This window comes from Miniopterus schreibersii, assembly GCF_964146895.1.
Source record: "Miniopterus schreibersii genome assembly, chromosome: 1".
Classification (NCBI taxonomy): Eukaryota; Metazoa; Chordata; class Mammalia; order Chiroptera; family Miniopteridae; genus Miniopterus; species Miniopterus schreibersii.
Genome location: NC_138101.1, coordinates 191,339,189 through 191,366,882, shown reverse-complemented (window position 1 = coordinate 191,366,882; position 27,694 = coordinate 191,339,189). Strand labels below are relative to the sequence as shown.

Sequence of the window (27,694 nt, the reverse complement as noted above, 5' to 3'; positions counted from 1 at the left end):
TGGTTTAAGCTGCTAAATTTATGGTAATTTATTATTCAGCATAGAAAATACAGAAAATATTAATATATAAAAGAAAAAAGAGGAAAAGGAATATTGAATTACTGGCCACTTGGGACATTTATTAATGAAGATCAAACATCCAAAGGGCAGTCCTCAATGCTCATTTCCATGATCTGAAGAGTTGGTTCTTCTAGCTCGTGACTGCTGCCACCTGTGACCCTGCAGAGCTGGCCACAATTGGAGAGTGCTGGGTGGACACAACACAGTTCATTTGGAGTCTCAGCCTTTTCAGTGTCACTGTCACCCTCAATGACAGTCACAGAGGTCTCTCGGTCTCTTAAGCTGTCTGAAAGACTTGGATTTTTTTCGTCCTCAGTGGAAGGTCCCAGGTTTGTTTCGTTGTCCACCTGCTGAACTGTAACGCCTTCTGAATACTTTGACTTGTAGGCTGGGAGGAAAAACTCATTTGGCGAGGTCCCATCATCATCCTCTGGGACAGACAGGAACAGATCCAAGGCTTTCCGGTATTCTCGCCGCTCCTGTTGAACTGCTTCATCTCGCTCATTCTGTGCTGAATTCCCAGCCTTTTCAAAGTCTAGTAAATTCAACATACCAGCGTCATCCAGCCTCACTGAGTTCTCCTGGGATATGCAGCCTAAATTCACCTTTAGGATATGCAGCAGGTAGCGCATTTTCCCCTAGGATTAAGAAAAAGACAGGAATAATTACATGAATTAAGCTAGTTAAATTGAATTACTTTTGTCTGACGTGCTGCTACTCTCAGTGGGATTGATAAAAGATCTTTCCACCCCACCCCAAACGTATACAAAGGACAAGGGGAAAAAGCACTTGTTCTTAATGCATTCTTTAAGGGTATGGAAAAACTTTAAAATTCTTTCTGTATTAGAATTTTTCTAATGCAGTTCTAAGAAAAGACAAACCTCCTCCAAGTGGTGTTTATTTTGTCTTACATGTCGTTCAAACAGTCGTTCTAAAGACCTACAAATGATAAATAAAAACGTTAATATCTCAATCAGAAAATCAACTAAATATAAAGGAGCCATGCAATAACTAAACTACTAAAGTTTAGGAAATGTTTTTTAGATGGCTCTTTTTCTTTCCAAAGTTAAAGACCAGTCCTTCCCTGTTCTGTCAAGGTCTCCAGTATGGAAGCTAGTATGGCTTCTCATGCGTTTAAGTCAACATAATGGATGCCAATGTTTCTGAAAGACTGCATGCTACTTACATTTCTGTGAATAAAATATTTTAAATAAGGTCCAAAAATTCCTTCGTGCTCTCTCTCTTTCACTCACCCCCTCACACCCTAAAAAGCTGTCCTTTTCTTTCACACACATATGCAGATACCATAAGCCTCCCTTCTTTCTCTCACACATAACATTACCCCCATAAACCAAACTCTAAAGAAATTTCTTTTATAAAGAGTTATTTTAAAATGCTTCCTAAAACACACTTGAAAAGGATTCCACTAATGGTAAATCCATACAATAACCTAAAAGTTTTCACTTATTAAGCACCACTATGTGCTAGGCATAAAATAATAGTTATGCCTCTAATCATGGCCAGTATCAGGAGAGAAAGGTATTGTAACAAAATTTAAAGATGAGAAAACTACAATTCTAAGACAATGATTTCCTCTCCCCTCCCATCACAGCCATTAAGAGAATTTAACCAGAGGTGTCTGGTGCCAGAGTTTATTCTTTCAACTACACCATGCCTGTCTTCTATCATTTGAGTGTATCAATAGGTTTCTTAAAAAACAACACTCATTTCTTTTGTTACCATTTGTTATTACATGAAGTTATGAGCCAAGTTTATAGTCAGTAGTTATGAAATAACTACTGTTCATCAAGCTGATTCAGGATGACAGTTTCCTTTGATATGCAATACCTAATCTCTCTGTAAACTTTCCATTTTGTCTACAGTATGCAACCCTAGCTTTTAATTACTCCTCACTTTATTAGTAGCAGTTGCTTGTTTTTGATTTTCACCATAGTCTCAAATAGCAAAGTGGGATTATGGATCTTTGCAAATAAGCACAATTTTATTTTACTAGTCTATTATAACCAAAAAATATAACACTATTTAAGTGAATAAAATCTCTATTTTTTCTATAACTCCCAATCTGTGAGCCTGCCTAGAGGATGAATTAAACACTCTTTACAGTTTGCTATCGATGGTAAGAATATGGTCCTCCAAGAAAGCAATAGAAGTTTTCATTTCCTAGTATGTGGAAGTACCTTAAAAATTAATACCTAATGAAGAGTACTTTAATGTACTCTTCAACCACCGTGTATTATTTTAAAAAATCTAACCTGTTTGAAAATAAACCAAGTTTCAAAATTTCATCTGTGACATCCTCAATGAAACTCAGATACAACAGCTCTTCTTCACTGTGAAAGCAAACACAGCACACAAATTACTCACTGCTTCCTCTGAAAACTACAGGGATACATACCTACTCAGGAACACCTCTACTGTTTGTTACGACTGTACTGCTGTCTCATATCATGAAGAGGAATATTATGAAACAAATGTCAGTTTTCTGAAATTACGCAGGGATAAACATTAAAGATGAGAAAGTATTCCCTAACAGAGTAAAATTTCAGATTTCTGTGACATCCATCCAGCAGTAGGAAATCAGCAGAGGTTAAACAGAACAAAAACAGAGACCCACCAAGGGCGAGGGCAACCAAATGTGACGAATGGGGCACGTGTTCCTGATGGGGGTTTCCATGTGCTCAGGCTCCTGACCTGGACCAGCAGCAGAGGCATGAGCCTTCTGCACACACGGGCAGGAAGGGAAAGAGCACCATCGTCCTGAGAAGCAGAGGCTTCAACCATCTCCTGATGCTCAGACAGCATCTCGTTTTAAGGTTGGGAAATTTACTGAGTGGAAAAAGTTATTTTTTTCTTAAAAGGTTTGGAGAAGAGGAAAATATTCTAATACAAAAATTTATGTACAAAAATACAGTGGTATTTTTAATTACTTGGACATATTTATTACATTATCTTATGAGATAACTATATTTTAGTAGCTATTACAAGAAAATTAGAATACTGTTATAAGTTTGATTAGTTGAATTAGAGAATTTGATGGAAAATGTGAATAGCATTTATTAAGTGTAAATAATTATTGAATAAGTAAATATAAGGGAGGAGTTAATAAGCAAATCAGATAATAGAAGGTTAAAATGTATAAAAAGTTATACTTTCAAATTGCTGCACAGTCTCTAATATTTAAATATCAAGTCTGAGAATAAATGAAACTATAAAAATACAGGCATGGACAAAAGTAGGTTTACAGTTCATATGCAAAATAAAATAATAAATAATAATACAAGAATAAACTTTTTGTGTACTCACAACTATAAACTTTTGCCCATCCCTGTAGATTATTTCCCCCCCAAAAATGCAGCTTAATTAAAACCTAAACATATAATATTTGCAAAGAACTGAGGTGGGAAACCTTCAGGAAGGCTATCCTGAGCTACTCAAAGTCTGAATTTCTTGGAAACTACTATTTTCACTTATAAAAATATACAAGAATATGGGTACTAATTATTAAAAAATAGGTATTATTAACTTAGGGACAAATTTCCACTGGACATAAAGATGAAGTGATAATTATTTCAGAAAATTTTGATCACTTTCTCAAAGTTAGCATGTGTCAGATGACTGAACCCCAAAGCTGTTTGTAGGAGAGATTAGTGTTCAATCCTAACTTACTGAATAATAGTTTGTATGATTCTTAATTCTTGATTCCCCTTAAGCAAAATGAAAAGGTGAGAAAGCTCTTACTCAGAGTAGATTTTTCTCCTTGAATGAGGCTGCTCGGAACACTGGCATACTACCCTGAAAAGAGAAAGTTACAATATTTGAACGGTGGCTAGCGCCCTGGCCGGGTGGCTCAGGCAGGTGGAGCATCATCCCAAAAGGCTGGGGTTCCTTCCTGGTCAGGGCACATACCTACGTTGTGGGTTTGATCCCCAGGTGGGGCACATATGGGAGGCAACGATCGATGTTTTTGTTTCTCTTTCTCTCTCTAAAAATCACTAAAAACATTCCTCAGGTGAGGATTAAAACAATGGCTGGCATACAGTAAGTGTTCAATAACATCATAGATTAGTAATAACATGTTGCACATCCATGATCTAATCTAACCCTCAAAAAATCCTGTCAGGAATATTGGGTGGGTATGATTTTTCTCCCTTACTAATGAATCACCAGGGGGCAGGAAGGCCAAGTACATAGCAAAGACAGATTTTTTACCTATTCTTCTAATTACACATTCATACCCCTTTTAAAAACTGTACTATGGCACTTACCTAGCATAAATAACAAAAATTTGACTAAGATTAACATGTAGTATAAGTAATGCTGAAAACAGATGTTTCCCTGTGGAAAAAATTTTTAAGCTGGTCACTGTGATAAATTTTTTTACTCAGTTCCATTCTCATTAGTTAATACTAAGCTTTTTATTCAGGCATACGCAATTATAACATTTCACTTCTTTTAGATAAAACTACTAGAAAATATAAAGATTCCTTTTTTAGGTGACTCTCTATGTTCATTGCAGACTGGGTCAAGAGAAGTTTATAAATCTTAAGTAAGAAGCACATGAATCTCAAGACAGGACAGCAGCGAACCCCACAGCCTGGCGGTGAGCTCTCCCTAGGCAGGCCTGGGGGAGCTGGGCGGAGGACTGTGCGCCTGCCTTCTGTCTGCGACGTAGCACCTCGCCCTTGCCCTCTTTTTAACCTCTAGACCTTTCTTCCTTCCACCTCCTTCATCTCACATCCAGTCTCCGAAACTGGAAATGCGTTTGACAGCTTAAACTATCAAAGACATTGCTTAGGTTCTGCACTACGGGCTAACCTTTTTGTATTTAGATGCAGTATTTCACACTCACTAAACAGGATGTGGTTTTTTAAAATAGTGCTTCTACCTAGCATGCAAATCAAGCACCAGCACATGGTGAATATTCAAATCACAGATTCTGAATCCCCAAATGGCAAGGTGTTCAGTACCACCTGTGCCACGCAAGCTGGTTAGCATCACTGAGAGGACTTGTCTCGGGGAAATTTCTTTTTCTCATGAATAGTGATGGGAAATAATATGAGCCACTGTTCCTTTTTCCTTTGTTAATGAATTAGTAAAATGAGTTCATATAAACTTTTATTGAGCACCTACTTTGCAAAATTTCCTTAGCAAAACTAACGCTGCCACTTGAATTGCAAAACACCAGAGTGTAATTAAACAGTACTCCCATGTTGCCAGTACCACGTCTGTCACACGGGGCTGCAGTTAGATGGAGACCATTGAAGTGATTTCTCCCGCTAGCCATTTACCTTGCCGGGGAACACTGAAGAGCACCACCTTTAATGTCGTCCCAGGGTAAGGCATTCCCTTGCAAAGGTAAAGGAGTTATGTTTTCTTTGGTTCCACAACTAGATGCCTGGGGATGCAATGACAAGAATAACTCTATTTTGCTTCAAAAATACAATATAAAAGCAGAAATAAAGCAAAACAGCAAATTTCAAAAAAAAGTCAAGGTAAGAGAACAGAGATATCCAGTAGATAAAAGTGACAACTGTATTATGACAACGAATGTTTTTGAATACATTTTCCATCCAATCAGAACTTTTTTCTTAAATTTATTTAAAGATAAAAAAACCTTATTTCTTATATTTTAATGAGAGACATTTTAAATGACATTAAGAAATCACCACAAATAAACATATAAAGAGAAAATATGCAAGTTTTAGATAAACATGAGAAAAATGTCTTACTGAGAAATTTAGACAACCCATCTGTCTCCAATGCCAACATAGCAAACATGTAGAAGCAGTGGTGGGCATGCTTTGGGCCACATACTCTGCAAAGCATTTACTGCATTATAAGATTAATCTTTACAATGCAAATTTACATACAGTGCTTTACAGTTTTAAAAGTTCTGTTAACATGAGGGTCTCCTGTCTTCATCCTCAAGTAGAGAGCTGGTGGTATTTGGGGACTTTGGGATATGAGGACACACCATTTTCTTACAGGGTTATGGAAAAACATTTGGAACACGCTGTCATAAAAATGGACGTATTCTGCTTTAGTTTATTTAGTTACCTATACAGCTAACTCTCTTCCTGAATCTCAGGCTAGTGATGGCCACCATTTTTTGAGCCCTGGTTGGGCTAGGTACTTTCCTTACATCATTTATTCCTTCCAATGATCCTGCACGTTAAGTATAGTTTTCCCAGATGTAGAAACTCAGCTCACAGGGCCCTATGTCAAACAGCTGTTAGTGGCTGAGATGGAATCCTAAAATCCTCTACCCATTGTCAGAAGGGAAGAGGGAAGTTGAATATTTCATTGTTCTATCCCTGAATCTGTGTTTGACATTTTAATAGACAAACCTTTTAATAAACATTAAATTTAATTTGGGACACAAGTATATGATTAATACCCCCAAATGAAAATAAAAATAATTACTTTATCTCAAAAATAAAGTTGTGATATTTTAAAAGAAATGACTGCTAAGCATTCAAAATGTAAACACTATAAAAAAAAGACCTTTATGGTATAGAAAAAAGTAAAAGCAAACAGAATGATATATCCATCCATTCCTATAAAATGTACATATAATTTTCAGTAATATAATCTGTGGTAATTCTTTAAAGATCCATAGGCATAAAAATTAAAATATTTCTGCACAACTTTTGTGGTTCCTTTAGTAACCCAAGTCTACATCTCTGAAAACATTTAAGATATTTTATTCATCCACCCATCTATCCAGCCAGTCAACCAACCATCTAGAAGAGATGCTAATAACACATGGTTTTCAAATTGGCAGGGTCCACCTGGCCATTCCCAGAGAGTAAACAGGCAAACCTTTTGTACACTGGCTATACTGTATGCAAGAGTGTCACCAAGAGATTACTCTTCACAGTCCAAATAGCTACACACGTTTTATCAAGTTAGAGCAGCTGTAATTCCAATGCTTAGCACAGGGATCTCATTCCTCTTACCTGCTTTATGTTCACTTCTGAATCTGTGAAGTCCTTAGTCTCAACTCTCTCAAAATCAGACTTAAAGCTGTAATATTTAAAATATATATATTGTTAAGCCTTCAAAATACAAACACTATGATAACAAGCTTTACCATCTAGAAAAAAACTCAAACATAGGAGACGAAATCCATCTAATCTTATAAAATGTGTTATGTCTAATTATACAATCAGGAAATAGACGTGATTTGGATTATCTATGCTCTTTCTCCTTTACTTCGAATAGCAGCTAAATTTCAGTTGGGCAGAAAGGGACAAGGCAAACGAGAACTATTCTCTTGAAGAGATGTCATAAATATAACCAGGAAAGCATGTGATGTACCAGCTCTCCTCATTTATCCCTCACTTGGCAAGTTCTAGCATAGATTCAACTCCTTAATTATTTGATTAAATGTATGCAGACTCATCTGATATTACTGTACCTCTTGTATTTACCCAGAGAAAAGAATACTGGTCATAAATTGCTTTTTACTTTCTAAATAACTAAAACCAGTACCTGTTTTAAATATATAAATATATAAATACTTTCTAAATATTTAAATATATATTTGTTTAGATAACCCAGGATCAATAATCACAAATCAGCTTACACTTTTTTTTTTTTAAAATATCTTTATTGATTTCAGAGAGAGGAAAGGAGAGGGAGAGAGAGAGAGAGAGAGAAACATCAATGATGAGAGAGTCATTGATCTGCTGTAGCCCGCAACCTGGGCATGTGCCCTGACCGGGAATCGAACCCCGATTTCCTGGATCCTAGGCCGATGCTCAACCACTGAGCCATGCCCGGCCGGGAGAGCTTACACTTAATACTTCACAAGATCTGTTTGTTTTTCCAGTCACTTGGCAAACTTTTACTGAATATCAATTACGTGCTAGGTACTATTGTATATGAAAACATTATTGAGGCATATTATATTTAACTTCCAGGAATGATCCCAAGTGTCTAAATTACACCGGGGAGCTGCTGCTATGCAAGGCTGGGGCTGAGTATCTGCAGGAAAGGGAGTACAGGGGGTAGCTGTTTCTCCCCTTTCTCTAACCCACTGTTTTGCCATTTTTTTTCAATCCTCGCCTGAGAATATTTTCCCCATTGCTTTTCATTAGAGTAGAAGGGGGAAAGAGAAAGAGAGAGAAGAAAACACCCATGTGAGAATGACACACTGATTGGTTGCCTCCCACATGTGCCCCGACCAGAGCCAGGGATCCAGCCTGCAGCTGAGGTGCGTGCCCTTGACCAGATCCGAACCCGAACCCTTCAGTCGGGCAGACCAACGCTCTAACCACTGAGCAAAACTGCTGGGTGCCATTTTTATCACAAAGCAATAGAAGTTTGCACAAATGCTGTTTGATGACATATTTTAAGGATTCTCTGGAAGTATAATATTTAAAAACACATAAAAGTTCTAGTATCATTTTAAAAATAAATTAAAATATGTAACATACGTGTATATAAGGAGCTTGACAAGTTTAACAGCCCCCTGGGTTTTCAACAATTACTCTTCATAGTTCTAAGTGATACGTGTAAAAGGAAAAGTCACAGCAAAGTCATTCCATTCAAAAGGCACATAAACTACATGATATAAAATAAGGATTATTATTTAATTTCTGCAACACACTGAAGGATTTATGATTGGCTGTTGATATGCCTTACCTGCTCAATTCAGTCTGGGTTTCAGCTTCTACCCGCTGATCTGTAAAATCCTTTTTTCTTTTGGCAGGTGTATAATATCGATACTGTGACAGGAAAGATTTTGCTTCTGTTTTCAAAGTGCGTGGAGTGAATGGCAAATGTCCATTAGAAAAGAGTTTAGAATGTTTATCCAAAAGGTCCCCACTGGATGCTTTTGAAATAACTTGCTGAGACTGGTGGTAATTTGGCAATGCGCTCCTGGGCCTCTGACCATACAAGGTTGCAGAGCCCATTCTCCTGGGCCTGGATGTGGTGTAATCTATGCTGGCCAGGAAGGAACTGGAGCTCTTCTCAGTACCATCTCTGAGGACTTTATTGGACTTAGGAAGACTTAGGTGTAGTCTCTCTGAAGAAGTTACTGATGACCTCGCAAAGGGCGAATACCCATGCACTTCTTCCATGCTGTCTTCATTTTGTGTTTTTTCTGCAGGCTGAGGACATTGGGTTTTATAGTTATCAATTACATTAGCAAATTCATAAGCATCAAATATGGTTGCCTCGGGGGCTTACAAAATTAACTTGTATGTTCCTAAAGATGTGAGCATTGTATATAAAATTCTATTCAAATTTTTGAAGAATTAATATATGAAAATATAATTCTAAATATGTTAATAGCAATCATTTTTCTTTCTGAAGCTAAAAAATGATTAATAACATATATCTATATATTTGCAAATTTTTTTTAAAAAATATATCTTTATTGATTTCAGAGAGAGGAAGGGAGAGGGAGAGAGAAATAGAAACATCAACGATGACAGAGTCATTGATCGGCTGCCTCCTGCACACCCCCGACTGGGGATCGAGCCCACAACCCAGGCATGTGCCCTAAGAATCGAACCCTGATCGCCTGGATCCTAGGTCAACGCTCAACTGCTGAGCCACGCCCAGCCAGGCTATATTTGCAGTTTTGACTCGTATATTGAGATCTACTGATAGATCTCAGTTTTATCTGTAAGTTTCCAAATCAACTGTGAGCCCCAATCCCCTCTCAACCACAGCTGTTGGCACCCTCCCCCCGTTCCCCTCTTGGCACTCAGGTGATCTTCACAGCCAGCACCTGCTCTGTAACTTTAAGGCTTTGAAGAAAGAAAAACTTTTCCTCACAATGTATGGAGCCCTGATTTAAGTAACTGATATTTTAAATATCATTAAGAACTACTTATTCCATAAAAAGTTCATCTTTTCTCAAGTTCTCCTCACGAGTGGGGAAAGCTTTGAAAGGGAAGGTGTTTCTGACTGCTCCATTTTTTTTGGTTTAACCTTCAAAGAACCATTTCTACGGGATATCTATAAAGTCTAAAAACACATAATATTTTATTCTTTTACAAACTAGATGCCACCAAAGCCTTGTCTATGATTCCAGACTTTATGGACACCTGTGTGTCCTTTACGGAACTATGAGTTTGGGAGAGGGCTGAGGTGAAAATGGTCAGGATTTAGCCAGTCATATCTGTCCTATAGGCTCATGGGGTGAAAAACAAAAGGAGTAAGGGAAGAGCCAAGTGCTTCCTCTGTGCAAAGTACTGTTCTTATCAGTGAGTAGAATAAAAGAGGAATAATAAGAACTTCTATCACTGCTACTAATAAGTACAGAGTGTTTACTGTGTGCAAGGTACTGCTCTAATTGATTTACATGTACAACTCACTAAATCATCACATCAACTTCTGGGTGGTGGTACAATTATTACCTCTATTTTAAAGGTGAAGAAACTCAGGCACAGGGTCTCACAGATCTGAACCCAGGCTAGGCCTACATGCTTCACCATTATGTCATATTATCTACTTGAAAGATTCATTTGCCCAGCCAGTGTGGCTCAGTTGGTTGAGCATCGCGGGTTTGATTCCCAGTTGGGGCACGTGCCTGGGTTGCGGGCTCAGTCCCCAGTAGGCAGCAGATCAATGACTCTCATCATTGATGTTTCTATCTGCCTCTCTTCCTCTCCTTTCCTCTCTCTCTAAATATCAATAAAAATGTTTTTTTTAAATACCCATATTAACGCATATATGAACTATTTTTTAAAAATATGTCTTTATTGATTTCAGACAGAGGAAGGGAGAGGGGGAGAGAGAGAGAGAAACATCAATGATGAGTCATTGATCAGTTGCCTCCTGCACACCTTCTACTGTGGACTGAGCCTGCAACCCAGGCATGTGCCCTGACTGGGAATCAAACTTTGATCTCCTAGGCCCTAGGGTGACGCTCAACCACTGAGCCATGCTGGACGGGCATAAATGAACTATTTTATGGAAGCAAATGTATAGGGTTACAGTGGCTAAAGGAAAAATGAATAGAAAATATCTTACATTTACAGATTTAATTATATATTTTATTTTCAACAAAACCCATTCTTATCTCAAAATACAATTATTAACTTATATTCAAAATGCTGGATAATAGAAAAATATTTTAAATTTTCAGTTAAAAAGTCCAATCACTAAAAATGAAAATGTACATGTGAGTCAAATATTGATGAAGAGATTCCCAGATGGCAAATTATAGTGCAGTGTCTGGCAGATTTATTCTTAAGGAAGCATCTATTCCTGGTCCTTTTATCTATGCAATAGCCCTGGGGGCTCTTATGCATATTATAGTTTCCCTGATGACTCCCAAATCTATTTTTAGCCTGACAGAAATGCTTATATCAACTCTCTACTGACTACATTAGATGTTCCAAAGGCACCTCAAATCAAGCATGTCCAAACAAGCAAACTCACACCTTACATTATCCACTCCTCCAAAGAAAACACTGCACTTTGTCCTGTTATCATTATTACTTCACCATCTTCCCAGCTGCCCAAGCCAGAAACCTGGAACCTCCTTAATTTTGGCTTCTTGCTCATCATATCATCGAATCAGGTTGCCAAGTCCTGGGGAATTCTACTCTGTAAGTATCTCCTGAACATGTTCCCTGTGCTCCCTTCTGCTGTCTTAGGTCAGGTCTTAAATCGTTTCTTCCCTGGTTTATTGCAACTGTCCCGTAACCAGTCCATTTTCCCTCCTGCCAGTGTAGTCTTTGTAAAGTGTCAGTATGATGGCATAGTGTTCCAACTAAAACTGATCTATAGCTCCCCATACTTCTCAAAGAAAAAAATCTGGATTCATTATGATGGTGCAAATGCCCTTAGTTGTTCCCCTGCCTAAATATACAATGGAAAGAGCTGGAGTCAAAATATGGTATGGGATACCTAGTAAGCAGAGCAGTGAAACTGGCTTTTATGAACAGGCAATAATTTTTTATCACATTTGGGGGACAGAACACAAAGCTCAGGGACTGATTTCGACGGTCTAGGGGATCATGCCCATGATTCTGGGATCCTCTCAATGGCCACACCTTGACTTGCAAAGAAACATGCCCATCTTGAACACTAGCCTTTGAGAATCTGAAATCATATGCTGCCCCCACAGAGGCCTGCAGCCTAAATGTGCATTACCCAGATGGTCCACAAAAACCTTATGCCAAAACCAATGACTCGGTTTTTTCTAATACATAAACTGTAGGGAGATGAAAAGGATATATACATGAAGATGTCCATGTCACCTAAATTTTCAAATTTGGTAATTTGGTGTATGGGCTTATTCATAATACTCTCTTACTCTCTCTTGAATATGTGTCATTTCCCAGTTTTTATTCCTAATGTGTTTTATTTCTCCCTTCATTCTTGAGTATTTTCACCAGAGATCTGTCAGTTTTATTAATCTTTTTTTTTTTTTTAATATCTTTATTGATTTCAGAGAGAGGAAAGGAGAGGGAGAGAGAGAAACATCAATGGGAGAGTCATTGATCGGCTGCAGCCCGCAACCCGGGCATGTGCCCTGACCGGGAATCAAACCCCAATTGCCTGGATCGTAGGTCGATGCTCAACCACTAAGCCACACCCGGCCGGGCTTATTAATCTTTTTAAAGTGCACATTTTTTACTTCGTTAATCATCTCTATTATATTTTGTCTTCTACTTTGTTATGTCCACAAATAATTGTGACAGACTGTGTGGCCTGAAGAGCCTAAAATATTTACTATTTGGTTCTTTACAGGGAAAGTTTATTGAGACTCTGACCTACAGGAAAGATAGTACAAAAAAGTCACATTGTACCACTGATGAACTAGCTTAGAAATATCTACTTGTAAAAGGTAAAAATACCATCTTACCTTTGGCAGAGTGTTAGATAACGACTTGGAGTTAGTTTTAGAATTGGCCTGCACTGCAATTTTATTTAATTTCAACTTCTTTTCACATTGTGCTAATTCCTTTTTCAGTTTCTCTCTTCGTTGCTGGTCTGCATCTGACGGGGAAAACAAATCTTTTGAAATACAGAATAAAACCGAAAACTTAATTCTTTGGTCCTGGAAGAGTAATAAAGCGTACATTTTTTTTTCCTTGCTAAAAATGTTTACACTACTGATATGTAAGTAAAAATCTATACACTTTTCCATATAAAGAAAAGCTAAGATAATAATTATTGAACTTATAGTAACTTTAAATGGATTAATTATTTAAAGAGCACATACACAATGTGACAAACTGGCCAAACATAAGGGGTCAAGAAAGCAATTCCTGGCAGATATTCATAGAGTTATGAAGGTTAGACATGCTTAACCGTGTTGTTTGTGACCCTGTAATCACCAACTGCAGAGTCTGAATTAGTCCATTAGACTCTCCCCCAAATGAAATATTGTCAATACCATTATATGCTATGATAAAACTTAATTTTTAAGTTTTATATGACTTTAAGAAGGTGACATTAAATTTAAAACATTTTCAATCAAGATATCTGATTTCTATTTCTCTTAACTGCTACTGATTTGAAAGTACAAACAAAAAAAGTGGTTTCACACTTTAGTGTGCTGTAGGTCAGGTACTGAGTCGTTACTAAAGACACATCATTGCAGACACTGAAAATGGTGAAACAAAAGCTGGTCAACTTTCAGAGTTAAACAGAAGTAGAATGACTTGTATTTTCATGTAAAATTAATTAACATATACTTTTTTATAGGGATCTATCGCCAACTTAATGGACAAGAAAATTTGACGTTTCAAATCACCACAATTTGAATCAGAACTTAAAAAATTTTTACATGCTAAGAAAACAAAGGTAATTTATATGTATATTTAAAGTTTTTATTATTATTATTATTTTTTTAATCCTCACCCGAGGATATTTTTTCCATTGCTTTTCAGAGAGAACGGAAGGGAGAGAGAGAGAGAAAGTGAAACATCGATGTGAGAGAAACACATCGATTGGTTGGCTCCTGCATGCACCTCGACCAGGGCCAGAATCAAGTCTGCAACTGAGGTACGTGCCCTTGGCCAGAATCGAACCCAGGACCCTTCAGTCCACGGGCTGACGCTCTAACCACTAAGCCAAAGTTTCAATTATAATTAAGAAAAATTAGAAACATGCTAAAGTTAATGTATTTGCCCTGGTCAGGTGGTTCAGTTGGTTGAAGCATCATTCTGTGCACTGGAGGCTGCCAGTTCAATTCCCGATCAGGGCCCAGGCCTGGGTTTCGGGGCTCAATCCCTGGGGAGGGGGATGCAGGAGGCAGCCGATCAATATTTTGCTCTCACACTGATGTTTCTCTCTCTCTTCCTTCCTCTCTCTAAAAATCAGTTTAAAAATCTTAAAAAAAAAAAAAAAGATGTTCAAACCCAGGGATTTTTTTTTTTAAAATGTGTCTATAAAACCTGTTTCTAAGTTAATTATACTGACTATAATGAACATCAAAACTCTGTAACACAAGAAGTAATAATGAGCCCAGCCGGGCGTGGCTCAGCGGTTGAGCATCGGCCTAGGATCCAAGAGATCACAGTTCGATTCCCGGTCAGGGCACGAGCCCGGGTTGCGGGCTCGATCTCCAGTTGGGGACGTGCAGGAGGCAGCCAATTAATGACTCTCATCACTGATGTTTCTATTTATCTCTCCCTCTCTCTGAAATCAATAAAGATATATTAAAAAGAAGAAAAAAAAGTGATTATTAGTTATACTTTAGTTTGGTTAATTGCAATTTTCACATTTCTAATCATCACAATTTTCTTTATTTACATGGCAACAAAGAAAAACTCCTGCCTCAACTGAATGAGAGCAGAAAATGCTGTGGGGTAAATAAGTACTAGCTAAGTCTGAATTCTAAATACAAAAAAGAGGAGCAATTTTAAAAATACAATCTCTATACTGTCAACTCCTGAAGTTTTATCTCCATCCTGGAACTCTCTCCTGAACTCCAGACTCATACTCTGCCTGCTCAGTATTTCCACTTGGCTTTCTACTAGCTATTTATTTCAAACTCATAATGACCAAGATTGAACTCTTGGCTCACTTCCTCCCCTAAATCCCTTCCTATCGTATTCCTAACTTTAGTACATTACATTATAACTGTCATTTTGGTTGACAGGCTCTAAGTGTTGGTCGGGAGTCATCCTGAACTCTCTCTCTTTCTCTCTCATACCCTATCTACACCCAGTCCATCAGTAAAAACTGGTGACACACATTTTAAATATTTACAGAATCCAAATATTTCACACTCCCTCCACTGCAACCATTTTGGTCCAAGTCACCATTATTTCTCATCTGTATTATCGTCTTCTAACTACTCATTCTGCTACCACCATTGACTCTTACAGGCTATTTTCAACTCAGTAGCCAGAGAGATGCTTTTAAAAGTTAAAATGGCTCTGTTACTCCTCCAATGGCTTCTAATTTCATTCAGAGTGAAAGCCAAAGTGCTTGTGATGACCACAGCCCTACAGGGTCTGCATCTCTCTGTCTCATCTCAGCCACCTCATCTCCTATCACTCTTCGGCTGGCCTATTTTATAGTAGCTGTATAGCTCTCCTTGCTGCTCCCTGAATACTCCAGTCAGGATGCCATTTCAAGGCGTTGGCACTTGCTATTTCTTCTTTGTGGATCGCTCTCTCCCCAGATACCCACTTTCCCTCCCTTAACTGTTTCGGGCCTCTGCTGAGTTGTTACCTTACCAGTGCTTCCTTCTCCTCCACGGACGCACAGTCTCCCTCATCCTGTGCTTCGTGTTTGTTGCCATTGCATTTATCACCATCTGATATATTCTATACTGTACTTACTTATTTGTTTGCATTTGCTTATTGTTTGTCTCCTTCAACTAGAATTTAAGCTCTCTAAAAGCAGGTACTTTGTTTTGTTCACCTCTTTAGTTCCATCCCTTAGAACAGTGTCTAGCACATAGTAGGTGACCAATAAATATCTGCTGAATTAATTGATGAATAAACCAGTGAACTAAATATTACACAAAATGCCAATTTATTTTAAATTGGTGGATTTGGATTTTAAATCCAAGAGTTTGGTTGAGTAAGAGGATTAATACATTCAGGCTTTTTATTATACAACCTAAATAAAAAGAGATAATCTTATTTACTTATTGTTCAGAAAATTAATTTTAGTATGAAAATTTAGCAAAAATTTTCCATTTAGCGTTGATCCTAAAGATGATTGTCTGATCTAATGACAAGTGAGTAAAACCATTTAATTCAAATGATTCAAATTTCTAAAGCCTGTAAATGTTGACCCAATTTTTTGTGCTATTACTAATATGACACAGAAGAAAAAAATATAAAGCATAGAAATTAAAATCTGGAAGTGTCCTTAGAAATTATGTAATTACCTTTCATTTTACAAAAGAAGGGGCTGAGAGGTAAAATGACTTGCCCACATAACTCGTGTGCTGTGGTCAAACGGTCTTTAAAAACACATCCTCAAGTTCCTACTCTTGCATAAAATGACTTTATGCCTCCTAAAAATTATTTGAATCGCAAAATTCCTTCAAAGATATGAAAGCCTACCCTAGGGCTTGTTGCAAACAAAGGGAACTGAGGGGGAAAACACAGAGCGCCAAGCACAGGGCTGACAGACACTGTGCTCACTGAATGGCAGTTGGTAGCGACTGGCTCAGCCTGAGTCCTATCTCTTCCACTAAGAAGACAGCCAAGAAGAGATGGGTCCAACCAATCCCGCTGCCTGTGATCTTTCCCAGACTGCACCCAGGGGTATTTCCCTGTCTAGGGTGGAATGCCACTCACCATGCAGCATGTGCTACCTTGGGTTGATGATTATTTTTTATTGTGGAGAGCTTTTCTCAAACTATAAATAACAATTACATTCAAATAGTAACTTAAGAAAACACTCAACTTAAAATTTATAATACTATGATTTTTATAAGATAAGCACAGGCTGTGCTATTCATGTTCTTTTGCTACTTTTAAGTTTCTTGACTTGAACTCAAACAAAGGCCTCAAATGGTATCTTTCAGAATATTTTTTAAAAGGAATTTCAAATTTTGTGGTCTGATTATTTTCTTAGTACAGATTTCTAAAAATCAGAATATTTAGTCATCGGGTAGATATCACATGATTCTATAATAATCATATATATATATGACTTTTCAGATACATTTAACTACGATATTTATTATTAGGTAGGCTATTAGGATATAAATAGACAATATTTACCTGGAGAAAAGAGCCAGTTATGGTATTTTTAATGAGAATCACAGAATTCTAGAACTTAAACCTTGGCAAGCCTTTTAGTATCACCCAAATTTTCATATGTAGGAAATATGAAATTCAGAGAAGTTAAATAATTTATCCAAAGTCGCACGGCAATTTGGTGGCACAGTCTGGGCTCATTTCTAAGTTCCTAATCTTAGAAATACAATACAAACTTCTTTTATTTGTGGATAATATTTAAAAGTTAGAAAATGCTTCCTCAAAGGGCAATATGTCAACACCCATTACGACAGCTGCTATTAAAAACCCCAGAGAAAGAACAAGTGTTGGGGCCGATGTGGAGGGTTGGAACCCTTGCACATTTTCTAGTGCGAATGTAAAATGATAGAGCTGCTACAGACAACAGTATAGTGGTTTCTCAAATAGTTAAAAATAGAATTACAATATGACCCCACAATTCCACTCCTGGGTATACACCCAAAAGAACTGAAAGTAGGGTCCCAAGGAGATATTTGTACATCCGCATCCATAAGAGATTGTTTATAATAGCCAAAAGGTGGAAACAACCCACGTATCCATTTATGAATGTGTGAAGAAAATATGGTATTTACATACAATGGAATATTATTCAACCCTAAAAACGAAGGAAATTCTGACATATTTTACAACATGGATGAACCTTGAGGATATTATGCCAAGTGAAATAAGCTAGTCAAAAAAGGAAAAACACTGGATGATTCCACTTACACGAGATACCTAGAGTAGGCAAATTCATAAGACAGAAAACAGAGTGATGGCTGCTGGGAGCTGGGGGTGGGGAGATAGGGCAGTGACTGTTTAATACGCATGGAGCTTCAGTTTTGATCAGGAGTACCGAAAATGGACAGTGATGATGGTTGTACCACAATATGAATGTACTTAATGCCACTGAACTGTAGACTTAAAAATGGTGAAGATGGTAAGTTTATGTTATATGTAGTTTACCATAATTTTTTTTAAAGGCAATATGTCAAAAATTACTTACATTTGATGCTAGCACCCATGCTGAGTGGAACTGAGCAGTCTATCACAGCTGAAAGAAGAAAATGAGTCATTTAATAATATTCTCAATATTTATAAATGACAAGAAATGTCCTATGTGGAAATCACAAAAAGTTCCAGAACTTGCAGTTTCTTATTTTGACTTTTATGGTACTTCTAGAGATGAAAAATATAATATCCTTGATAAAAAAAAATATACTGGATGGAATTAACAGCTCACTAGATACTACAAAAAAAAGATGAGTGAACTTAAAAACATTGCAATATAAACTATTCAAAACAAAACAAAGTGAAGAAAGGCTGGAAAATAAACGAATAAAGAGTATCACGACCTAACCTACCTGTATCACGCACTTAACATACTTGTGACTGGAATCCCAAAACAACCTTGGAAAAAACAAAGAGCCAAATTGCAGGACCTACACTATCTGATTTCAAGACTTACTGTAATGCTACAGTGATTAATGCAGTGTGGTATTGTAATAAAGATACACACACAGAACAACAGAACTGAAGAGTAAGTTCAGAAATAGACCCACACATATGGTCAACTGTCTTTCAAAAGAGCTAAGGTAATTCAATAGGGAAAGATAATCTCTTTAACGAACGGTCGTGGTTATATCTGGATACTCATAGGTAAACATTGATCCTATATCATACCTATGAAAACTCAAAATGGATCACAGACTTAAATGTAGGAGCTAAAACTTATAACCTCTAGAAGAAAACACGAAAGAAAATCTTAGTGACCTAAGGTTAGGCAAAGATTTCTTAAACGGTTTATAAAAAGCATAAACTATTTAAAAATTGAAAAGCTGACTTTGACTTCAAATGTCACAAAATATTTTTCTTTAGATTTTCAATCATTTAAAATATAAATGTCATAAAATATGAACTAAAACTTAAAAACTTTAGCCCTTCAAATGAGAAAATAAAAACAAAAAATACATTAGTGAAAAACTGGTGAAATTCAAATGAGGTCTGTAATTAATAGTATTATATCAATATTAATGTCCTGGTTTTAATCACTGTAATATGATTATATAAAATTTTAACATTGGGGAAAGCTGGGTGAAGAGTTTCTGTGACTCTCTGTACTATTTTTGCAATTTTTCTGTAAGTCTAAAATTATTTCAAATAAAAATTTTAAAAAGAAAATGAAAATTAGACAGGTTACATACTAGGAGAAAATATATGCAAAATATTTCTCTGACATATATATATATATCTTAATATATAAAGAACTCTCCCAACTTAATACTAAGGAGACAAACAACCCATTTTAAAAAATAGGCAAAAGATTTGAACAGGTATTTTACCAAAGAAGATATACAGAGGCAAATAAGCACAAGAAAAGTTGTTCAACATCATTAGTCATTGGGGAAATACAAACTAAAACCCTATCAAATATCCACTAGAAAGCCAATAAGGGGCCACCAATTGGAAGTTTGCAAATGCAAAATGGTATAGTCACTCTGGAAAACAATTCAGCAATTTTTTTATAAAATTAAAATACACTTACTGTATTACCCCACAGTTTGACTCCTAGTAAATAAATTTATCCAGTGAAATAGAAGCATATGTTCAAAGAGTATACATGAATGTTTATAGCAGTTTTATTTCTAATAGCCAAAAGTGAGTCAAAATAATCCAAATGTCCACCAGCTGGTAAATCAATAAACCGTGGTATATTTCATTATATGGAACACTACCTTAGCAATTAAAAGGAATACTGTTACACACAAGAACGTGGATTAGTCTCACAACTGTTAGCTAACTGAAAGAAGCCAGACCCAAAACGATACGTATTGTATGATTCCATTTATATAAAATTCTGGAAAAGGCAAAACTATAGTTAGAAAGTAGATTAGGAGTTGTCAGGGATGGCGGCGAAGAGATTGCTCGCAAAAGGGTAGGGGAAACTTTTTGGGGTGATGGGATGTTCTATATCAGGGATCAGCAAACTTTCTGTAAAGGGTCAGATAGTGAATGCTTCAGGCTTTGTGGGGTGATATGGTCTGGCCACAACTAGTCAGCTCTGCCTGTCAGTGAATGCAAAAGCCACTATAGACAAAACATGAAAGTATGTGTTTATTTATGGACAATGAGATTTGAATTTCATATAATTTTCATGTCATAAAATAGTCTTTTGATTTTTTCCAACCATTTAAAAATGTAAGTACCATTCTTAGTTCACAAGCTGTACAAAAACAGGTGACAGGAGGATTTGTCCTGTGAGCTGTAGTCAGCCAATCTGTTTTACAGCATGATTATGGTGGCAGTCATACAAATGTATATATATTTCAAAATATTTAACTGCACACTTAACATTAGTGTATTTTCTGTATGTACATTGTATCTCAGTAAAGCTGACCAAAAATGAAAAAGAGATTGGTTAGCATCTTCTTTGTGCAACTTCTTTAGTATATTTGAAAACAAAAAAAGTAATTATAAACTTTTATTATAGTAAAATCAATATCTAACCTCAAAATATTAGGGATAACACAGATAAAAGGAAATAACATAGGCACTATACAGATTTCAAATTCAGTCAACAAAAACAACATTCTGAATTTGCTATTCATATAAAGTTAGTAGCTGATCTCTCTATACCAAACACAAATCCTGATATATATAATGTATTCATTTTTGCTATGGATTTACTCTAATTAGAAGTGAAGTCAGGGGTTGAAATTGAGTACAGAAAGTTCACATTTGCACATTTTTACCTTTGGCTGAAAGGATTTTATTATAGTGAACAGCCATGTGATTCTTGACCATGTGGAGAGTACTTAGTCTGAGAGAGGAGGAGTCAGTGCAAAAAGCTAAAAATTAAAACATATTTAATCATTATATATTTAAAATTAATAGAAAATCATCACAAGATAAATTACTGATTATTAAGCTCATTTTAATTAAATACTCTGATATTCAACCACGAAGATACTCACATAACTTTGTGATGGTGAATATGTCCCAGCCTTAATCTTGACTGATAACTGATGAGCTATCAAACCTTTCTAAGAATAAGTTTCACAAGCCTGAGAGTTTTGAGAAGAGATTCTAGAATATAATCTATAATTACATTTATAAAACTATTTTTATTGACAGCTCTCAATCTTGTAACTAAAAATGTTTAGCCACTTGCCTGATCATAGAACGACGTTACCATTGTTAGTACCTGAATAAATGGAGTCGGAGAAATCAAACAAATCCCAAACTCCAAAACTCTATGCACATATTCTATCCTAAGAGGCAAACGTCTAACTTTAACGAGATCTACAAATCAGCTTATGTATTCTTTTTGAAGTATCAGAACATCTTAAGACAAGTACACCACATAGAAATTTTGTGATATTAAACTTCTTGATGTCATCTAAATTGTTTAAAAGAAATCTTAGAAATAATTAAACACTTATATACAAAAGTATCAAATGTAAATGTAGGCATAACTTTAACATTAGAAAGTTTTTGAGAAGTAATACATGCATGTGGCTAAAAAAACATAATCAACAGCTAAAATGGTAACAAAGATTGAAAAGTAATTGACTTTCCTGATCCCCGCCTCCCCTCCTAGAAGAATACTCTTACTTTTTTGTTATGCGTCCTTCTGGGGAAATTCTACACATAATATAAGAATATACAAGTCCTGGCCAGTGTGGCTCGGTGGTTAAGCGTCATCCCATGCACCGGGAGGTCACCGGTTCGATTCCCAGTCAAGGCACATGCCTAGGTTTCGGGCTTGATCCCCACTAGGGGGCGTGCAGGAGGCAGCTGATTGATGTTTCTCTTTCACACTCTCCCTTCTCCCTTCCTTTCTCTCTCAAAATCAGTAAAAACATATTAAAAAAAGAATATACAATAATGATACTACTATTACTACTACTATAAACATTTATTGAATAGGTACCATGAATGCATTATTCTAAGTTCTTCACATTTAAAACCTCATTTAGTTATTATCACCATTTAATAGACATGGCGACTGAGGCACAGAGGTCTTCAAGATCACACAACTTGATAAAGGATGCAGTTTAGATGTTGACTAAGGCAGCCTCATACTTACAACCACTATATATAACCACACATATATTCTTTAAAAAAGGTTAGCAAACTATATATTGTTCACCATCCTGGTCTTTTACGTAAGTAAGTATATTTTAAATCTAGTTTTAAATTTTTAGTTAAAAATTGTTTTTCAAAGTTAGATTCTGGCTCCATGTGTATATAATATATACTGTTACAAAGAAATAAGTGAGGTAACAGAAAATGTGACCTTCCCTTCACATTTGGAGGAACGAGTATTGACGATTTTTTATGTAAATAAAGAGAAAAAAAAGATTTAATAAATTATTTTGCCTAATAACCCAGACTTAAAACTTTTAAACTATAATTATAAAAATGTATTTTAAGTTTACATTAAAAATGGAAAGGCTTTAAAATATTGTCCTTTCATGGGACCTAGAAATCCAGTTGAAGAAAGAAGCCTATGTTGGCTCCTGAAACAAAATGCATTTTCTCTGCACAGCTTTTCCTTTTCAGTGCTTGTGTCTTTAACAACCTGCAAATCACCATTTTAACAAGAAAGGCATAACTTAGACCAGGGTAGTCTACCAGCAAGGAGTAGAGTTGGGCTGGAGCTGCAGCAGGGAGAAAGAGGCAGCCAAGTCCACATTCAGGGCACAATAATAGTTAGAAATGATGGACTCCTAAATTAATCTCAAGGATTCCTATAATATATAATTAATAATATGAAGTTCAAATATTGATTTAATAAAAAAATATTTCATCATGTCATAATTTACAAATAAAGGAAACAATCAATCTTTACCAAACCTTTCACCATTTTAAGTACCTCACTTACCATTACTTTTGGTGCTCAAGTGTCCTTTAAATAGGCACAGTGGACCAGATCTGGGAAGGACAGGGGTTCCTCCGACTTTTAACCAAAAAAACATGCATTAGGATAAATAAAACACAACTTTCACAAAGACAACGATATTGAACATTTAAGAAATAATAAATTTATCTTTAATACTAGAGTTTAAAATTTTATTCAATCATATTACTAACCAGAAATGATATTCAGTCAGACAAAAATTCTTCAGCCATTGATAACGTTTTTTCTTTTAAGAAAATAAGTTATTTTCAAAACAGCTGTACCTTGAGACTTTAGTTTCACTGGGTAAAATGATAAATGTTATTTGATATATATTGACTTCATTCTGTACATTACTGGCCTACTGGATTTTTAAATGATTTTGAGATATAACAGAACTCAGATTTTGAGTTAATACATATATATCATCTATTTCAGTTAATCATAGGCTAGTCTGTCCTACAATTAATTTTAAGGAAATAATCCTCCTACAAAGTAGCTGAGTAAATTATAAATTATATCATATGTTACTATGTGTAAAATAAATACATATATATAAAAGAATCAGAATGTAATGTTTAAAAGATGTCTAACTCACCCTCTTCCTCTTGCTTGGATCCTACCTAAACAGTCCCCCTTCCAAATCTATCCTTCCCTGAGCATTCTCCCTCAGCTCTTGGGTACCATAGAGAGATATCCTATGTCTTATATTACTCTTTAATGATAGCTTAACAATTTTTTTTTTAATTTTTAAAGTTGACTTAAGAAAGGGAGAGGGGAGAGAGAGAAACAACTATGTGAGAAACACTGATTGGTTGCCTCTCATACACTCCCTGACCAAGGATCAAACCCACAGCCTGGTACGTGCTCTGACTGGGAATCGCACCGGCAACCCTTCAGTACATGGGACAACACTCAACCAGCTGAGCCACACTGGCCAGGGCTAGTTTAACAATTCTTTAAACTTCCCCTGTTTAAATCATTTTATGGCTCCTATCTCCTGATTGTACCCAAATTGATACAACGGGGCATGAAAAAGTAGCCTCAAACCAAATGCCAGGAAAAAAACATCATCCTCTAAATTAGGACTAAAATCCTGTCTATGAGATCAAAGGTCTTGCTAGGGTAGTGAAATTCATCAGGAAGTGCGAGCAGCCCAGTTCCCTACACGATGTGACGTCACTAAGTCAGAAGGGACTCTAGTGAGGAAAGGTGAAGGTGTTTCTTGCGACAGAATTTCCCAGGAATGCCAGAAGTTTGGTATTGGTAATCTGATGCCATTGATAAGTGTCTCTATTGGACCAACAGATTAAAAAAAACCTTTATCAAGCCGCTTTCTGTTATCTGTACTAATTGGTTGCCTTCTCTCCATTTCTTCCTAAATCACTGATAACAGAGTGAACTGCAGTTTGTTTTTCTCAGTCTTTTCTCCCCCTGGAGAAGCTGGAAGGCAGACTTGATAGATGATCTAGTCCACCATTTTACAAATAACTAAGGCCCAGGGAGTCAAAGAGATTTGCTGAACATTACCTAGTAAATAGCAAACAAGGATTACAAACAAGATATATTGTTTTTTAGGCGGTGCTCTTTCTACTATACCACCATATGGAAAGTTTGCCTTACAAAAGAATGTCTAAAAAATATGATATCAAAAAGAGAATGACAAAAGAGGACAATAATGATTTTTTACTTTAGGTGTCTTAATATTCTGTGCTCTGAAATCACCAAAGGTAATCTCTTAATGAAATCTAAGAAATTTAGAATCTTCAATTAAAATTAAGTATTTTGGCTCTGGTTCAAATTACTTATGGTTTCCTATCAATAATACTAATTAGGATCTAAGAGAACTGACTCCCCCAGATATTTGTTGAATATTATATTTGTTTCAAAAATTCAAAATCAGTAACAACGACGATATATATTATATAATATCCTAAAAATGAAGCTAATTAAATTGGGTAAGTTATAAAAGTATTAACCTTTTTACATTTTCACAGGAACCCTTTTTTTTTTTTCAGTCCTCACCCAAGGATTTTTTTTCCCATTGCTTTTCAGAGTGGAAGGGAGAGGGATGGAAAGAGGGGGAGGGAGGGAGAGAGGGAGAGAGGGAGGGAGTCAGGGAGGGAGGCAGGGAGGGAGGCAGGGAGGGAGAGGAACATCAGTGTGAGAGAGACACATTGATTGGTTGCCTCCCGCAAGTGCCCCAACCGGGGCTGGGGATTGAGCCTGCAACTGTGGTACTTGCCCTTGGCCGGAATGGAACTTGGGGCCCTTCAGCGTGCTGGCCGACACTCTTACCACTGAGCCAAACCAGCCAGGGCAACAGGAACCCAATTTTAAAAATAATTCAATAAATACTGAGAACTTACTAAGTATATTATACTCTACATTTTACATATATCCTTTCCCATGTCCCCACCTCTAGCATGAGGGGGTAAGTAAAAACAATGGCTCTATGGTTTCACATTCCCCACCTGGATTCAAAGCCTGGTCTGATACTTACTGTGACCTTGGCAAGTTATTTATGATCTCTTAGTTTATTAGTCTCCAGTGTTTATTCACTGTGAAATGAGGATAATACCTGTCAAAAACAGTATGTTTTTGTGGATCAAATAATGAGATAACTTGGAAATAGGGCTTAATATTAGTTTATGTTACAAAATTTCTGAAAACCATAAAAAGCATGTTGGTTTGTGATTTCTGGACGTTAGGCTGGTGAAGTGTCAGCATATACAGTTTGCTAATCAATAGATAGTTATCTCCTACATTCTGAACAGCACTTATTTTTACTGATTACTTAATAAAGGCACAATCATATTCAAAGCAAGACTTATTACACGAACCACCTGGCAGCCTGGTTTAAAGTTACTTTTAAAAATAGAGAAGAACACTGAATCAGGAGGGGAGGGTCTGGAGATTGCCTTATTGGGTGCGAAGAAAGAAAGCTACTTTGTTGACAGTGGAGATGCAAACGATTTCAGCTGGGCTCAGGGTTTGCAGGGATTTTGTTATATGGCCCCAGCTGTTCCACGATGATGTTCACTTGACCCACGGAGTATTCAGTCAAGGACAGATGCACACGGTGACCGTGGGTTAGTTCTTTGCTACTGCAGCCAGCAACACTTGCAACACTTGAAAACTTACCAGAAAAGCAAAATATCAGCCCCGCCACCTGACCTGCTGAATCATAACCTGCACTTTAACATGATTCCTAGTGACTCCTACCCACTTTAAAGTCAGAGACTCCCCCGGTTACTCAGCGGTTCTGAGGGGAGGGTGCCAGTCACGGAAGGGAAGAGTTCGTCTTTACCGAGCACTCACAATGCGCCAGGGGCTTCAGACGTATTACCTGCGTTTAATTCTCAAGAACGCTACGACACGGGTGTTCTACCCCGTGTACACGACACGAGGAAACCGAGGCCGCCTCCGTGGAGTGCAGCGGGGGCCCGGGGAGGTCTGGCTTCGGAGCCCCGGGGCCACGGAGGTAACAAGGGCGGCACGGCCGGGGGTTCAGGCGACCGGGCCTCCCGCAGTCAGGGCCACAAATTCTAAGAGGCGCCCCTGTGAACCCCAAGAGCAGAGCCTACTCCAGTGCCTGGGGCGACACTCGGGTCCACAAAGGAGACTAAGCGGGGGACCGAGAGGGCCCAGGGCGCGGTCACGACTCCGCAGCCCCGACCAGGACCCGGACCCCCGACCCGAGGCTCGGAGCGCGCGGGCCGGCGCGAGGCGCGAGACGGCGCCCTTTACCTCTTCGGCTGCCATTCATGCTTAGGTCCTCTCGCAGCCGCCGCGGAGGGACGCTGGGGACCCCTGGGTCCTTCCCCCCGCTGGGCCAGCCCAGGCAGCGGAGGACTGCCACGAGGAACCGGCGGCGGGCGGCCGCGGCGGCGGCTGCAGACCGTCGTCAGGCCGGTTGCTAAGGGCCTGCGCCGGGCGCCGGGATTGTGACGTCACGGCGCAGGACGCGCGCCCCCGCAGCCCCGCCCCCGGGGGCCGGAGAGCAGCGCAGCGCGGGCGAGCCGAGAGCCGGCGCCGGGCAGGGGCCCCGGGCGGCAGCCTGAGGATTCGGGAGCCCGCCCGCCGCCCGCCACCCGCAGGGCGGCCTCCTGGCGGGAGCCACGCCACCAGCGCCCGCGGGCCTCGTCCCTGCGGGCAGAGCGGGCGGAGAAGCGGTCTCAGCCGGCATCCCCGTCCCCTGGGTCCGGGAAGAAGGTCAAACGCGATTGCTGGCTGAGGGTAGGGCACCACTGAACCGGGACCGAGTAACTAAACCTCAGAGCAGCCCGTGAGCGTTCCGATTAGTGAAAGCCCTGGGGATGAACAACATCTGCGTGTTTACAGCTTAATTCTTAACCGCAGCAATGCGTTAGGTTTCCTTTCTGCTCGCCGGGCTTCCCGCCGCCCGCGCCTTTTTTGTCTGGAGGCTCCGACCTGTTTTGCGATGGAGAAGAGTTGCTCCGTCGACGAGGAGCTGACCTACCCGCGGCTTTTTACAATCGGTTTAACTTTGAAGCGGTTACCCCTG

At 38.0% G+C, this 27,694-nt stretch overlaps 1 protein-coding gene across 7 annotated transcripts; it reads right to left on the bottom strand.

Moving 5' to 3' along the window:
* On the bottom strand, positions 1-27,694 carry SPATA7 (spermatogenesis associated 7). Of its 7 annotated transcripts, none has more exons than XM_081139148.1 (12): positions 27,601-27,694; positions 23,152-23,226; positions 21,017-21,112; positions 18,271-18,318; positions 12,917-13,050; positions 8,731-9,200; positions 7,041-7,107; positions 5,370-5,476; positions 3,820-3,873; positions 2,334-2,411; positions 942-999; positions 1-698 (listed from the first exon to the last, which is right to left on the bottom strand). In XM_081139148.1, the coding sequence occupies exons 3-12, from the start codon at positions 21,066-21,068 to the stop codon at positions 132-134; spliced, it is 1,635 nt and encodes a 544-aa protein (XP_080995274.1). In that variant the 5' UTR covers positions 21,069-21,112; positions 23,152-23,226; positions 27,601-27,694; the 3' UTR covers positions 1-131. The 7 variants fall into 7 exon arrangements, with proteins under 7 accessions (XP_080995274.1, XP_080995276.1, XP_080995271.1 ...); XM_081139150.1 differs by having other exon boundaries at positions 21,017-21,084; XM_081139145.1 differs by lacking the exon at positions 27,601-27,694 and adding an exon at positions 26,917-27,107.